The 14833-nt window shown below is 54.4% G+C and overlaps 1 protein-coding gene across 11 annotated transcripts in view; it reads right to left on the bottom strand.

Moving 5' to 3' along the window:
* Positions 1 to 14833, bottom strand: part of PKD1L1 (polycystin 1 like 1, transient receptor potential channel interacting) — a 133259-nt gene that overhangs the window by 62801 nt on the left and 55625 nt on the right. For all 11 annotated transcript variants that reach the window (XM_045494233.1, XM_045494238.1, XM_045494234.1 and 8 more), the window contains 7 exons: positions 14004 to 14146; positions 12818 to 12938; positions 9789 to 9900; positions 7532 to 7727; positions 6754 to 6810; positions 1399 to 1611; positions 325 to 567 (listed from right to left, as the gene is read on the bottom strand). In XM_045494233.1, coding sequence (XP_045350189.1) covers positions 325 to 567; positions 1399 to 1611; positions 6754 to 6810; positions 7532 to 7727; positions 9789 to 9900; positions 12818 to 12938; positions 14004 to 14146 — 1085 coding nt within the window. The remainder of the gene's footprint in view (positions 1 to 324; positions 568 to 1398; positions 1612 to 6753; positions 6811 to 7531; positions 7728 to 9788; positions 9901 to 12817; positions 12939 to 14003; positions 14147 to 14833) is intronic.

The raw sequence follows: 14833 nt of genomic DNA on the forward strand, positions 1-14833 counted from the left end.
TGGAAGACAAGAGGTACAGGCTAGTGGGCCCAAGGCAGCCCCGTCTCAAGTCTCACAGAGTTACATTCTTCCTCTGATTTGCAGAAACAGGTAAAACGGCCCCTTCGGCAATACTGAGTGGGCCCAGGTCCCGGGATCCCAGGGAGACCTAGTTTTGCTAAAAGCTTCTTCCGAGAAAACTAGAGCCAACCACACATTGTAAGCGGCCCCGCTCTTGGACCTGAGCGAAACGTGCCACGCTGACCCCTCTCTTCATCATCAAAGCGTAACCACTGCACGGCGGAGGTGCTCACTGGAAGGGATGGGTCACTCGCCGTATGGTACCTGGCCGGGAGCTCGTCGCCCCGGATATGGGTTCTTCTTGAAGAGCATGAGCTGGCTAATGTAACATGGGCTTTGCATCCCCGCCGCCGCAGGCCTCTGTCCGGCCAGGCCGCCGGGTAAATGCACGCGCACGGGGCCCAGGCTCTGCACGGCGCCCTGACGGTCGTGATGAAGAAGCGTGCAGAACTCCATCTGCCCAGCGCTGATGCAGAGCTGATGCTCCTTGGCTGCAGAGAGACCGTCCTGGAACAGCAGAGAGTCAAACGCTCACAGCACAAATGAGTACGCGGTCTCAAATCCAGAAGCAGGGGAGAGACAAAGTCATGAAAAGGTAGCTCATCTCAAGGTAGTTTGGACTAGCTGGTGATACGGGATGTAAACACCAAATACCAATAACACACAACCTATTTTCTTTGGTTTCGGGCCCTGTGCCTGGAACATTTTATTTACTTTGCGACAACCGCTATCCTATTCGTCTTGCGACAACCGCTATCCTTCCGGTTTCTCAGCCCATCCAGAAGGAGCCTCAATACTGCGTGGTCTTGCTGTGTAGACGGGAGTGCGTGCCTTGGGGTTTAGTGCAGGGTGGGTGTGAGGTGAGCAGCTCGTGTTTCTAAATGCATAATTGCTAATCAGTTGCTATGAGGGGAGCATCTGTGTATTTCTGATTTCCCAAGTATCGGTTAAACCAGTAGGTCTGGACAGGAGGGAGGTAGTTATGTATCAGGGCTGCTTTTCACATTAACGCACATTAGAAATCATTTGTATTACTTCACTTTGCTCCTCAAGAAGCAGAAAGTGTGCTGAGAAATGCCGTCTCTAAGTCAGGCACCGCTCCAGACACCCCAAAAGGGACTCTACCAAAACACGGAAGGATGGAACGGAAGCAAATTTCATCGTGAACGTTACAGCATTCGCACGAAACACTCGAAATTCAAACCAAAAATCTCCAAAGGCGCCCACGACCACCCAGAACAAGCCACACGGAACTTCAGGAACCAGTTATGGTCTCAGTGTCTAGAAGCAGCCACGACAAGGGATGGCTGTTACCAACGAAGATGAAGTCTGACTTACCAACAAGAGGGCCGAGATGACCTTAATGCCCTCTTCTTGGAGGAAGCCCATGTTCCTCGGGGTCTCCTGGTCGGACACTTCCCAAATGGCAGACACCAGCAGTATGAGCTCCAGCATTGTGCCCTCGGCCACCGCGGGCCTCCCCGAGAGCAGGCTCTGAGCCAGGAGCGCCTGGGTGGACTTCAGGACGAGAGCTGCACTTGTAAAGCTTACCTGCGGGAGAAGTGAAGGCGTAACCAGTCTCCCTGCACCTGTCTCCTCCATCACTCCTGGAAACAGCAAATGCAGCACCACAGTTCCAGATGGTGGGGTTCGAGCCCGGGTTCTGCCTAGTGGAAGACTGGCCAAATTCAGAGGTGCCAATTTCCTCTCTGGTCTTCGGTTTCCTGACCCATGAAACGACCAGAGAAAATAAGGGTCTCTAATAACCGTTATGCAAAGACACTGCTGGGTCTGAACCCAGCGACCCTCTTATGGTTCCCCAAGCATCAAGGTCTTGCCCTGCAGTGTCCTTTCCCTGCATCTGCCGGCAAAATCCTACTTTACTCTCTTTTTTCCTAAACTCCTAATAGGGACCATTTTCAAACATACGTGAAAACAGAATAACCCAGCTGTGACTACTACTCATCGACAAGAGATTTTCTCCCTCTCCTTTGGTTTCTAAGAAGATATTTAAAAACAAATTGCATGGTTTCTACTGTTTCCATGCACGAACATGTCAGTGTGTACGGCTGACATGAGAACTCTTTCTGAAGACGTGCCCACGACGCCATTACTGCACCGGACAGGATTAATCATGATTCTTTCCCATGTATCTTTTAAAACCAACGTCAAGTGCCCACCAGGCAAAGTACTCTGCATCACTGCCCGTGTTTCTGGAGCTCCCTGTCCCCCTCCTCCTTACAGGACCTGGCATATTTACCGAAGCGTGTCTGTTCCCGCATTTAGTGCCCATCATGGGTGCCCCAAAGACAGCACTGAATGTGTCCCTCCTTTGTGCCCTGGCAGCTCCCGGCAATTGCCAAGTAAATGGGTATTGATGAAACGAAATTAAGATTCTGCTTTCTGACAGCCATGCTTGTTTAGCCAAAACGTGGCTTGGAAACACGTCCTGACATCAAACTCTTTCACCAGCAATGAGATGAAACTCGCCTGGAAACACACTGAAACTGCTATTACAGGCACCGCACACAAAGTAACTTCTCAAAATTGAAATAATAAGTCCTTATTTCAAGTAAAACAAATGCCTTTAAAGAACACATTATGCCCACCTTTCACACTGGCCATTTTTTAAATTTATTTTATTTTGAGAGAGAGAGGGAGAGAGAGAAAGAGCTGGGGAGAGACAGACAGAGAGGGAGGGAGAGAATGAGCAGGGGAGGGGCAGAGAGAGAGAGAATCTCAAGCTGGCTCTGCACTGTCACCACAGGGCCCGACGCAGGGCTCGAACTCATGAACCGTGAGATCATGACCTGAGATGCAACCTAGAATCAGACGCTTAACCAAATGAGCCCCCAGGTGCCCCAACACTGGCTACTTTTTAATCAAAATTATTGGAAATGGTTTCTGCAAATGACAACCCTGCTAAGGTCTGCCCACACTGAGGCCAGGACCGTGGCAGACCCCGGGGTGCGCAGACAGGGGAGCGGGACCTATGCAGATGTCTTCGGCTTCCACCAAGTCACCCCCTGGCCTGGAGGAGTAATTCCATTCCCAGGTGTCCAGAGCCCAGGAGCAGCCCTGTGATGGGTCCTCTCAGGGGGATGTGATGGGGTGCGGGATGGCACTTACGGGCAACATCCTTGATGAGTGGTGCCCCTTCTCTCTGCCTCTCTCTAGCCTGGGAAGCCTCGGGGGCACGGGCTGACAGGACCCAGGGTGCCCGCGTCACCCTGGGAAGCCCACCCGCTGACACCTGTGCATGCATGCATGACGGGGACAGGCTGCTGACATGCCGGGATGGTCCGCTACTTGTCCCAACCCGGTGTGAGATCCTAGCAGGCTAAGTCGCCTGGAGGTCAAAGACAGGTGTGCAGAAAGTGATCACCAGTCAGAGGTGCTAAAGCACCCTAACGCGGTCACTTACAGACTTGTCCAGAACGAGTGAGCTCTGCCTGCGGGGCCCTGGAAAGCCCACCAAGAACGCACCACCCGAACCTAGCTTTGGGTAGAGAAAATGGTATGTTCCCCGGGAAGAGGGGCAGGAACGTTCCAGGCTGAGGGAGAACATATAGGTTCAGGGGTGCAAGGCATATTCGGTGACAGGAACATGGTGGGTGGCCACGGAAGGTACGAGAGGAAGTGCCAAGGACACAGAGCAAGTGAAGCCCAGGCGTGAGACGCGGGAGAACGGACTCTGTCCTCAAGGTGCCGGGAAGCCACCAATGCCTTAAAGGCAGTGAGCGTCACTGACTAGTGTCTTCTCTGAGGTCTGCTCCGGGCAGCTGTGGGGATGTGTCCCTGCTGGGGGCCAGCCTTCCTCCCCAGGTCACTGACGGGGAGCAATTCAAGGTGATGCGGACGTGGATCGGGCAGGAGGGAGGGAACAAGGTAACAGTCATCCACGTCCTCACTCAGTCCCTCGTTCCTGCCACACCTGTGTCATGGGCTGGGCTGGTGTCACAGCCCTGGTTATATGGGTGCAGAGGAGTGAAAGGAGCTTGTGTTCATGAGGGAATGTTCTGGAGGCGGTGGGCACAGTTGGCGAAGCAGGGAGCACAGTAAGGGAGACAGGGAGCACATAAGGAGAGGTAAGGAGCACAACTAGAGGGGCAGGAGCACAGCTGGAGGGGCAGGAGCACAACTGGAGGTGCAGGGAGCACAACTGGAGGCGCTGGGAGCACAGCTGGAGGGGCAGGAGCACAACTGGAGGGGCAGAGAGCGCAATGGGAGAAGCGGGGAGAACAGTTGGAAGGGCGGGAGCATAACTGGAGGGGCAGGGAGCACAGATGGAGGGGCAGGAGCACAACTGGAGGGGCAGAGAGCGCAATGGGAGAAGCGGGGAGAACAGTTGGAAGGGCGGGAGCATAACTGGAGGGGCAGGGAGCACAGATGGAGGGGCAGGAGCACAGCTGGAGGGGCAGGGAGCATAGTTGGAGGGGCAGGACCACAGCTGGAGGGGCAGGGAGCAGTTGGAGGAGCAGGGAGCAGTCAGAGGGGCAGGGAGCAGTTGGAGGGGCAGGGAGCAGTTGGAAGGGCAGGAGCACAGCTGGAGGTGCAGGGAGCACAGTTGGAGGGGCGGGGAGCACAGCTGGGGGGTGGGGAGCATAGCTGGAGGGGCGGGGAGCATGGTTGGAGGGGCAGGGAGCAGTTGGAGGGGCAGGAGCACAGCGGGAGAGTCAGGGAGCACAGCTGGAGGGGCAGGAGTATAGCTGGAGGGGCAGGAGCACAGTTGGAGGGGCAGGAAGCAGTTGCAAGGGCAGGAGCACAGCTGGAGGGGCAGGGAGCAGTTGGAGGGACAGGGAGCATAGCTGGAGGCGCAGAGAGCACAGTTGGAGGCACAGGGAGCACAGCTGGAGGGGCAGGGAGCAGTTGGAGGGGAAGGGAGCACAGCTGGAGTGCAGGGAGCACAGCTGGAGGGGCAGGGAGCACAGCTGGAGCTGCAGGGAACACAGTTGGAGGGGAAGGGAGCACAGCTGGAGGGGCAGGGAGCAGTTGGAGGGGCAGGGAGCAGTTGGAGGGCCAGAAGCACAGCGGAAGAAACAAGGAGCACAGCTGGAGGGGCAGGAGCACAGCTGGAGGGGCAGGGAGCATAGCTGGAGGGGCAGGGAGCATGGTTGGAGGGGCAGGGAACAGTTGGAGGGGCAGGAGTACAGCGGGAGAGGCAGGGAGCACAGCTGGAGAGGCAGGGAGCACAGCTGGAGGGGCAGGAGTACAGCTGGAGGGGCAGGAGCATAGTTGGAGGGGCAGGGAGCATAGCTGGAGGGACAGGGAGCAGTTGGAGGGCAGGAGCACACTGGGAGAGGCAGGGAGCACAGCTGGAGAGTCAGGGAGCACAGCTGGAGGGGCAGGAGTACAGCTGGAGGGGCAGGAGCATAGTTGGAGGGGCAGGGAGCATAGCTGGAGGGACAGGGAGCAGTTGGAGGGCAGGAGCACACTGGGAGAGGCAGGGAGCACAGCTGGAGGGGCAGGAGTACAGCTGGAGGGGCAGGAGCATAGTTGGAGGGGCAGGGAGCATAGCTGGAGGGACAGGGAGCAGTTGGAGGGCAGGAGCACACTGGGAGAGGCAGGGAGCACAGCTGGAGAGTCAGGGAGCACAGCTGGAGGGGCAGGAGCACAGCTGGAGGGGCAGGGAGCAGTTGGAGGGGCAGGAGCACAGCTGGAGTGCAGGGAGCACAGTTGGAGGGGCAGAAAGCACAGCTGAAGGTGCAGGGAGCACAGCTGGAGGGGCAGGGAGCAGTTGGAGGGGCAAGGAGCAGAGTCAGGGGTTACATAGAGGAGTTCCTGGGCAGGACAGGGGTGGAGACCATCAGTTCAACAACATCACTTGCCTTTAATCGAAAAGGCCGTGATGAGATCCTTGTGCACCCATCAGGCAACGGAGAAGGGAGGCGCCCACAGTGGTCACAGGCAAAGGGGCTGTGCCCAGAGGGGTCCCTTGCGGGGCAGACCAGGCAGCATGGGAGTCTGCAGGTACTGGGTCAGGAGCAGGCTCTGTGGTGAGGTGGGGCAGGCAGCCAGATCCCGACAGCTTACCTGTGTGTGAGTCACAGTGGGCCGAGCCCGCCTTCTGCAGGTTCTGCTCTGAAGAGGGGCCACCACCTGCAACCACACAGGGGCCGCACGACGCCAGGGGGCAGCAGTCACACTGCTACAAGGGAGCGATGAGGCGGCCCGGATGGGACTGAGCACAAGTAGGGGGTGAGCCCTCCTGGTGGTGAGGCGTCCCTGCCAGGGCAAGGGGGGCCCTGGAAGACAGGCTGGGCTGCAGCTCGCTCTGAGGGCTGGTGTAGACGACCTCGGTGGGGTCTCCTCTCCCCTCCCAGTGAGCAGGCAGTGAGAACATCAGGGAATGGGGGCAGTGGGGCCAGAGATGCGAGGAGAAAGAAGGCGTGGACTGGAGAACCCAGCACCCAGATTACTAACAGAGAGCGACCCCCTTAACCAGAAGTATGTGTAGTACGGACGACACCATCGTAATGCGTCTCTACTTTGGGTCTTCAAACTTCTGTATTAGGGAGACCTTCCTGCCCTGTGCTCTGGGATGCGCCGTGCTATTCAGGTGAATTTGCGAGAGAAGTCCCGTTTCTAATTCAAGGGTCAAACCCTATACCGTATGTTCTTCGAGAACGGACGGAGATCCTCCCAGTTAGGCACAAAAGCAGGAAAATACACTTGGCAAGAAACAGCACTCACCTTGTGAGGGAAGCGCAGGAGGTCCCTGAACAGGAGAACAGAATCAAGCATTTCCTCCTGACGCGGAGAAACAAGCAAGCACAAGGAGGCAAAAGGGAAGGTTACTTATGCAATTTAAAGTCAAACGGTTCACCGTGTGCTCCTTCCTGCAACCGGAGCGGATTCCGGGGCTCTGAGGCGAGGGACCGTGGAGGGACCCAGGGTCCCCTTGACCTGAGTTTCCCAGGGGGAGCAGGGTGTCCGCCTCCCCCAGCCCACCTGGAGTGTGACCGGAGGGGAAGGAGAGGGAGGGCAGAGCTCAGGGAAACTTGGGACAAGGGGGAGAGAGTCCTGAAGGAAGGAACAGCACCAACTCAGGAAGGATCAACACTACAATGACACATGTTCTAAGATGCCAGCGTTCTCTAGTGGCAATCAGGAACAGCAGGTGCAGACGGGCAGTGACCAAGGGCAGTGACATTTGAACACACGCCCATTTCCTTAGAAGCTGCACATAATCATACACGTAACTCCGGCACGTCACTGACAAGACAGAGTCAGCTGGGTCACATCACAGTGACCTGCAGTGGTAACCACCTTGCACGGCCTCTCTTGTGAACCGACAGCATTTGTTTGTGGAAGAATGAGCACACGTGACAGAGGCCACAGCCTCGCGCCCAAGCCACGCCTTCCTGGTCCTCTTTCTTGACTGCTTTAGTAAGGCCGCTTGCTGGTGAGTCAGGCCCTGCTACCCGATGCCCATGCACAGGTACCGAGCGTGCCCTGCCCCTGATGGTACCTGATCTGCGGAAGGCAGTCTGCATGCGGAAGAAATCAGCGCATCGTGTATTCGTGACCACTGGCCGCACGGGGGACTTCTGTCCTCCGCAGCCCAGCGACTCAGGATCCTGGCGATCATGGTGATGTAGTTCCTGATTTCTGTGTAACTGCCCATCAGCTGGAGGGTGGACAGGTGCTTCAGGCTGGAATTATATCTGAAGGAAATTGGGGAGTTATCAGGATTGCTCCGACATGCTGGGAAGCTCTTCGGCCTGCCTACCGAGACAGGGGTACTTGTGATAGAAATCTTCTTGGGCGGGTGAGGAGGTCGGGGCAGAGAATGGCTCAGAGGAGAGATGGTCTGTGCAAGAGAAACTAAAGAGACCCAGTGAGGCAGCACATCAGAATTGCACAAAACCCTTGATCTCTGGCAAACAGAACGACAGAGATGCATCGTGGCAAACGAGGGGGTACGGTGCGGGGCTGGATGCAGACGGCAGTGTGGCTACAGCAGGCTGAAGGTCTGCACACATCCTCACAGTGGAGCTGGAAGACAGCACCCACAATCACAGTGCCGTGCACACTCCGACCGGATGGTATGTCCTTATGCCGGACTTCGCACCATGGCTAAGAGGGGTCTGTGCCCGGGACGCAAGAGTAACTCGAGTATGGAAATCAGTCAAGGTAATATACCATGGTAACAGATGGATGGACAAAACCCACTTAATCCTCTCAATGGATCTAGCAAAACACAGACAAAATCCAACACCCTGTCGTGAAAAAAAAAATACCCCAAAGCTAGGAATACAAAGGAACTTCTTGGACCTGAAAAAAACACAACTCTAGGGAACCCACAGCTAAGGTCACGCTAAATGTTCGGGAATGTTTCCCCGCCACGATCGGAAGCAAGACCGGGATTTCCACACTTGCCACTTCTACTCATCACTGAACTGGAAGAGTCTAGCTAATGCAGTTAAGCCAGAAGTAAGAAATTATCCAGATTGGAAAGGAGGAAAACTCTATTTGCAGATAGCATGCTCTTCTATGTGGAAAAACCCAAAGAATGCGTTCAAAACTGTTAGAACAGACACGCGAGTTTAGCAAGGCTGTGGGACACAATTGTATCTCTACACACTAGCAATTAAAATCCAAAATAAGAGAACAAGAAAACAACTTGATTTACAATAGCATGAAAAAGAATGAAATTCTTGTAACTAAATTTGACAAAAATATTCAATACCTATACACTGGAAACTATACAATGTTGCTGAAAGAAATGAAAATCTAAGTGAAGGGAAAACTCTGCTCATACATCATAAGACTTCATATTCTCAAAATGATGATATTCAAAATGACTCAATGCACTCCCTGTAAAAATTCCAGGTGGCTTTTTGCAGAGATTAACAATAACCAGGAGATCCAGGATAACCAAAAAAAATGTGGAAAAAGAACAAAGTTAGTGGATTCATGCTTCCTGATTTCAAAATTCACTGCAAAGCTACAGTGGTTAAGACAGTGTGGCAGTGCCATGAAATCAGACATAGAGATGAACAGAGCATTAATTGAGACTCCATAGCATTTACAGTCAATTGATTTTTGACAAAAGGACTAAGACAATTTAATGAGTAAGACTGACCTTTTCAACACACAGCACTAGAAGGACTAGACATCCCTGTGTGCAAAAGTGAACCTGGAGCCTTACCTCACACCACATATACAAGTTAGCTCAAAGAGGATCAGAGAGCTCAGGGTAAGAGAGAAAACTAGAAATCTCCTGGAAGAAAAACACTGGAGTAAATCCTACAGATATACCAAAGGCACAAGCGATAAAAGAGAAAAATTAGGATGTTGAACTTCATCAAAATTAAACACTTTTATGTTTTTTTTTAAAGGTTTGTTTATATAGTTTAAGGGGGGAGGGGCAGAGAGAGAGAGAGAGAGAGAGAGAGAGAGAGGGGGAATCCTAAGCAGGCTCCGTGCTGTCAGTGCAGAGCCCGACGCTGGGATTGATCTCATGAATTGTGAGATCATGACCTGAGCTGGAATCAAGAGTCCGATGCTAAACCCACTGAGCCCCCCAGGCGCCCCGGGACTGTGTTCTGTATATGGGTGAACGAGTGGCACACAGATGATGTCTCAGTACTATGATTTCTTTTGCTCATCCTGACAAGATGGGACCCCAGGAGCCATCGTTTACTCCACCCGTGGCCGACCGGGGGAGACCCGGCCCCGAGGAAACGCAGGCACGCGCTGGGGTCTCTGTGCCGCTTACTCACATGTCCTCGTCCAGGCAAAGACCCCCATGGAGACGGGGCAGCACAGTCACCGCCACGGCACACGGCTGTACCCGGGAGCCCGAGCCATCTGTGATCTCGGTGGACAGCATGACTGGAAGGGAACGTAACAGAGGATACCAACACCTCAGGACCCAGAGAGTCTACTGCCAGCCATCACCAGAACAGTAACGACACCGTGCATCACAACAGAGTGAGGCGTGAGCGCCCCATCCTAGGGGCGAGGTCTGGTGTTCCAATGTAAAATGCCCCACAGCAGTATGGGACACTGAGCACCAGAGAGCTGGGGACACAGGTGCAGTCACGAGAGGCAGCAGAAGCAACAGCCACAGGCCGCAGGAGCCAGGAGGTGGTTTGCTCACTCCCACTTCCTCGGCACTCACTCGTCTGACCTGCAGGCCCTGGGAGCCGGCAGCTCAAGGCCACCAGCAAACGGGACCGGTCCCGCCTGGGAGCACTGGGCCTGGGAGCACTGGGCCAGGGGGAAGATGGAGCTGTGGGAAGCCCAGAGGACGAAAGCCACAGTCCGCAACGGAGGATTAGGCTTTGGGGTAACATTTTAAGCCGCTCCTAAGTCATGTACAGAGACACAGCAAGTCTGGAGAAAGGCAAAGGAAGTCTGCGTGAAGTCATGGGAGCGTGGTCAGAAATGCCTTTTCTGGGGCGTCAGAAACTCCGTCCTGTGGTGCAGGCCTAGGGTCTGGGGTGTAGATGACACTCACCATGAAAGCCACGGGGCCGGACATAGGAGTCACGCAAAAGAGCAGAACAGAGGCATGCCATGGGCTTTCATAAAAGCATCTCAACCCAAAACACAGGGCCCAGGATTTGGGACTTAATTTTGAGGGTTGTGGTCCCTGGACCCTGGCCACCCCATCACCCCTACAAGCGAATTCTGGACTCCTCCCTGTCCTAGGACTCTGAGCCCGTGGATACGGGGAGGCCCCATGTCAGCTGCGAGACAGCCAGTTTAACAAGAACTGCAGGGACCCCACTGCAGGTGACGTGGCCCTCCTGCTGAAGCAGGGGACGCAGGCAAGGCAGCGGGAGCTGGCAGAGTTCAGGTGGACCCCACTCCGACCCCTGCGGCTGTGGAACCTTCAGTCCAGAGATGGAATGGGCTGGGATTAAGGGTCTGCTGCACTGTATTCAGTCCGCCTGCGTTCCCCCTCGTAGGAATCTTCAAGTCAGGTCCTCGAAGGAACAGATCATCCCCGTGTCGACAACTGTAACTCCTGTGGGGTCTTTGGAATGACCTGGGTGACGTCACTCACCCTGACATTGCTCAGTGACTGTGGCCTGAAATATGGGTCTACAAATTCATCCCACATGGGGTTACCTGGGGGGCTCAGTTGGTTGAGCGTCGGACTTTGGCTCAGGTCATGATCTCGCAGTTTGTGGGTTTGAGTCCTGTGTCAGGCTCTGTGTGGACAGCTCAGAGCCTGGAGCCTGCTTCGGATCCTGTGTGTCCGTCTCTCTCTGCCCCTCCCCTGCTCATGCTCTCTCTTTCAAAAATAAATAAACATTAAAAAAGCAAAACAAAAATCCATCCAACACGGAGCTGAGGCCCTGCCCTGACGTCCTAGGTGGGCATGTGCACAGCCTTATGGTCTGCACACCCCTGCGGACAGGGTCCCACATGGCCCTGTGGGCAGGAGTCTGGAGAGAGGCACTGCCCAGTCTGAATCAAAGCATAGGGCTTCGTGCCCAACACCAGGAAGCAGGGGAGCCTGCGGGGCGAGCGTCCATTTGGAGGAAACTTTCCAGGAGACAGAAGGTGCGTGTGGTTTCATTCTGGAAGAAGTGAGGCAGGCCCTGAAACCACCTGCAGCCATCACCGTGCTCATCAGGACACACGGCAGATGTGCCCATCTGAGCGGATCGGTGTCCACCTCAGAAGGCCTTTGCTCAGTGTCACCCACCTACAGCCAGGAGAAGGTGCACATGTGTCTAACTGGGGGTCAGGGAGGCTTTCCTGAACTAGAAACCTTTCTGGCTGGGGTTCGGGGAGAGAGGAGGTTTAAGCAAACCAGGTGGATGAACCAGTTGCAGACGTCAGGCTGAAATACTCTCAGGTGGCCAGGTCAAAGAAACTTCTAGATGGGTGACTCTCAAACTTGCCTGCAAGTCAGAATCATCCAGAAGGCTAAAAAACACCCTGTCAGCCCCCGAGATTGACGTAACGGGCACGGTCCCGCAGATGGGGCCGCTTTCCTCAGTGGTGGGGTATCTAATACGTGCAGTGGAGGGAGGCCACTGCGGCCGGCTGAGAATGGGGCAGCCCCCCGGCATAGGGGTCGGGGAAGCTGCCAGCACCGTGGAGCTCTTTTTGTTCTGGGAACAACACATACTCAATTCTACCTTCCCTTACCCCTGTATTTTCTTCGCGGCGGGAGCCCCCCGATTGGGTTCTGTCTACAACCAACACAGGATTCACCAGAGACCACATGTTTTGTCCGTAAACAAGGGGCGGCTTGGTCTCAAACGTTTAATCCATACTCACAAGATGTTCCCTGGCACTTCAGCATTTACACTATATCTCAGCTGTAATTTTAAAAGAAATTTATTTATAGTATCGCTAATGTCTCTACACTAGAAAGTAGGTAATCCACCTCATCTAAAAAGCATGACACTTTTCCAGATGAATAAATAAGAACTTATTTTCTAAATTAAAAAAAAAAAATTTAACATTTATGTATTTTTGAGACAGAGACAGAGACAGAGAACGAGCAGGGGAGGAGCAGAGAGAGAGGGAGACACAGAATCCGAAGCAGGCTCCAGGCTCTGAGCTGTCACCACAGAGCCCGACACAGGGCTCAAACCCATGAAACTTGACATCATGACCTGAGCCGAAATTGGGCGCTCAACCGACTGAGCCACCCAGGTGCCCCGAGAACTTATTTTCTAGATGCATAGTTTTAACATTTTGTAGTTTGGGGAAACCAGGGGGAAGGTTTAGGACCGTAAGCAAACACAGCCAGCAACCCACACCCACGGCCTGACTGACTTACCTTTATAGTCATCCAAGGGCTCGCCCGCGGGCAGTGCAAAGTAGTACTGGGTGTCTGTCCCGCGGTACAAAGTGTGTCTGGACCCGTTTCCTATCCGGTAACTGAATTTGTAATGGAAGTCCTAGGATCCGTTCCACAGAGAACAAAAAACAGTGTATAGGTGAACAAACTGAATCACGTCCCCAGGAAGTACACACCCCTGCCTCCTTCACTCCACCCGAGGGCACTGTTTATACACAGGCTGGGGGCAGATACTAACTTCGTGTCCCCCCGAATGCACACACGTGCGTGGGGTGACCTCCCACCTGCGGGGTCCCTCTCCCAGAGCTGAGAGGACCCCACACACTGGCTGTGCCTGTCACTCAGGGTCATGTGCTCTCCTGGCCTGGGGTCTCCCAAAAGTCACAGAGGCACATGTGGTCTGGGCCTCCTCGGGCTGAAGGGGACACAGCAGACAGGAGATGGGGGGGGCTTGGGCAACTTGTCCTTGGTGTCAGAACAGGGCATTTGGACAAACAGAGAGAGAGAGAGAGAGGCAAAGCAAGAAACAGACTCTTAACTACAGAGAATACACTCATGGTCACCAGAGGAGAGTGGGGGAAGGTCGAGGGTTAAGGATGCATTTGTGATGAGCACTGAGTGTTGTATAGAGATGTTGAATCGGGGGCACCTGGGTGGTTCAGTCGGTTAAGCGTCTAACTCTTGATTTCGGCTCAGGTCGTGATCTCACGGTTCATGGGTTGGAGCCCCGCATCGGGCTCTGTGCTGACAGTGCAGAGCCTGCTTGGGATTCTCTCTCCCTCTCTTTCTGCCCCTCCTCCACTTATTCTCTCTCTCTCCCAAAATAAATAAACTTAAAAAAAAATGTTGAATCAATATATGGTACACCTGAAACTAACTTTGCATGTTGACCATACTGGAAATGATATAAAAACTTAACTAAAAAAAACAACCCAGGACATTTGCCTGGGCCCCAAGGGAGGCCAGGATCCGACCCTCCAGGGACACAGGCGGTGGGTTCTGAGGGAAGGGGCAGGGTGGGGGAAGGAACGGGTGGTGTCTCCCTGAGCGGGTGGAGGGCACAGCCATGGCACTCCCGCCCCCAGACCCCAGGGTTAACGTCCCGCAGCATCTCCCCGGAAAGCCACCTCTGCCTCTGGGACGCACTCGGGGCAGCCGCGCGTACCGGTCTCCCTGACATGCAGAAGATGCTGAAGACGGTGTGTGCCTCGAGGCCACGATGTGGCTGCACTTGACAGGTCACGGCCCACGGAGCTGGCCTGAGCGTCACATAAAGCTGAGCTTGCCCCAGGAAGTTGTGCTTGGAGGCTGTGGAGGAGAGCGTGACAGAGAACTACAGTTGCACGAACGCATGGTCCCAGTGGGACACTGTGTGGCTGCCACCGTGCGATCCCCAGACAGCGGCATCGGCGTCGCCCGGGAACTTGCTAGAGATTCGGATTGGGTCAGAGCCCGAGTGGGGGGACCCGGTGGCGGGGGATTGTGACGTGCACGGGAGGGGGGTACCCTGCACGCGGCACCTGTCATGTGACACATCCACAGGCACTCAATGTGCAGGCAGCCACACCCCAGGCCCGGGGGTCGGGAGGCACATGCAGATCATGCAGATGGAAATCAAAGTCTTGAGCACAGACACTAAAGGACACGGGCTCCCCCTCACTGCAGCCTCGCCCACCCCTCACCCGGGTCCTCTCGAAGTCTCATCCACAAACAGTTACATGTGGCTCACTTGAATTTAGCACCGACGCCATTTTTTATGGCTTCTGTCAACTGCATTCATATCTAAATACAGAGTTCAAACTCACCAAGGAAACACACATAGTCCGATATGCACAACCATGGTTCCCCAAGCATCAAACATTTTATTTCCCATTTGCTACCATGACTAATGATTAGTCATTAATCGTTCCATGTTTGTTCCCATGACGCGATTTTGTTTTGTTTTTCCACTTCTGATGTCTTTTTCTTGAGGTACAACATCTAAGAATGAGATGT

Source organism: Leopardus geoffroyi, chromosome A2 (genome assembly GCF_018350155.1).
Source record: "Leopardus geoffroyi isolate Oge1 chromosome A2, O.geoffroyi_Oge1_pat1.0, whole genome shotgun sequence".
Classification (NCBI taxonomy): domain Eukaryota; kingdom Metazoa; phylum Chordata; class Mammalia; order Carnivora; family Felidae; genus Leopardus; species Leopardus geoffroyi.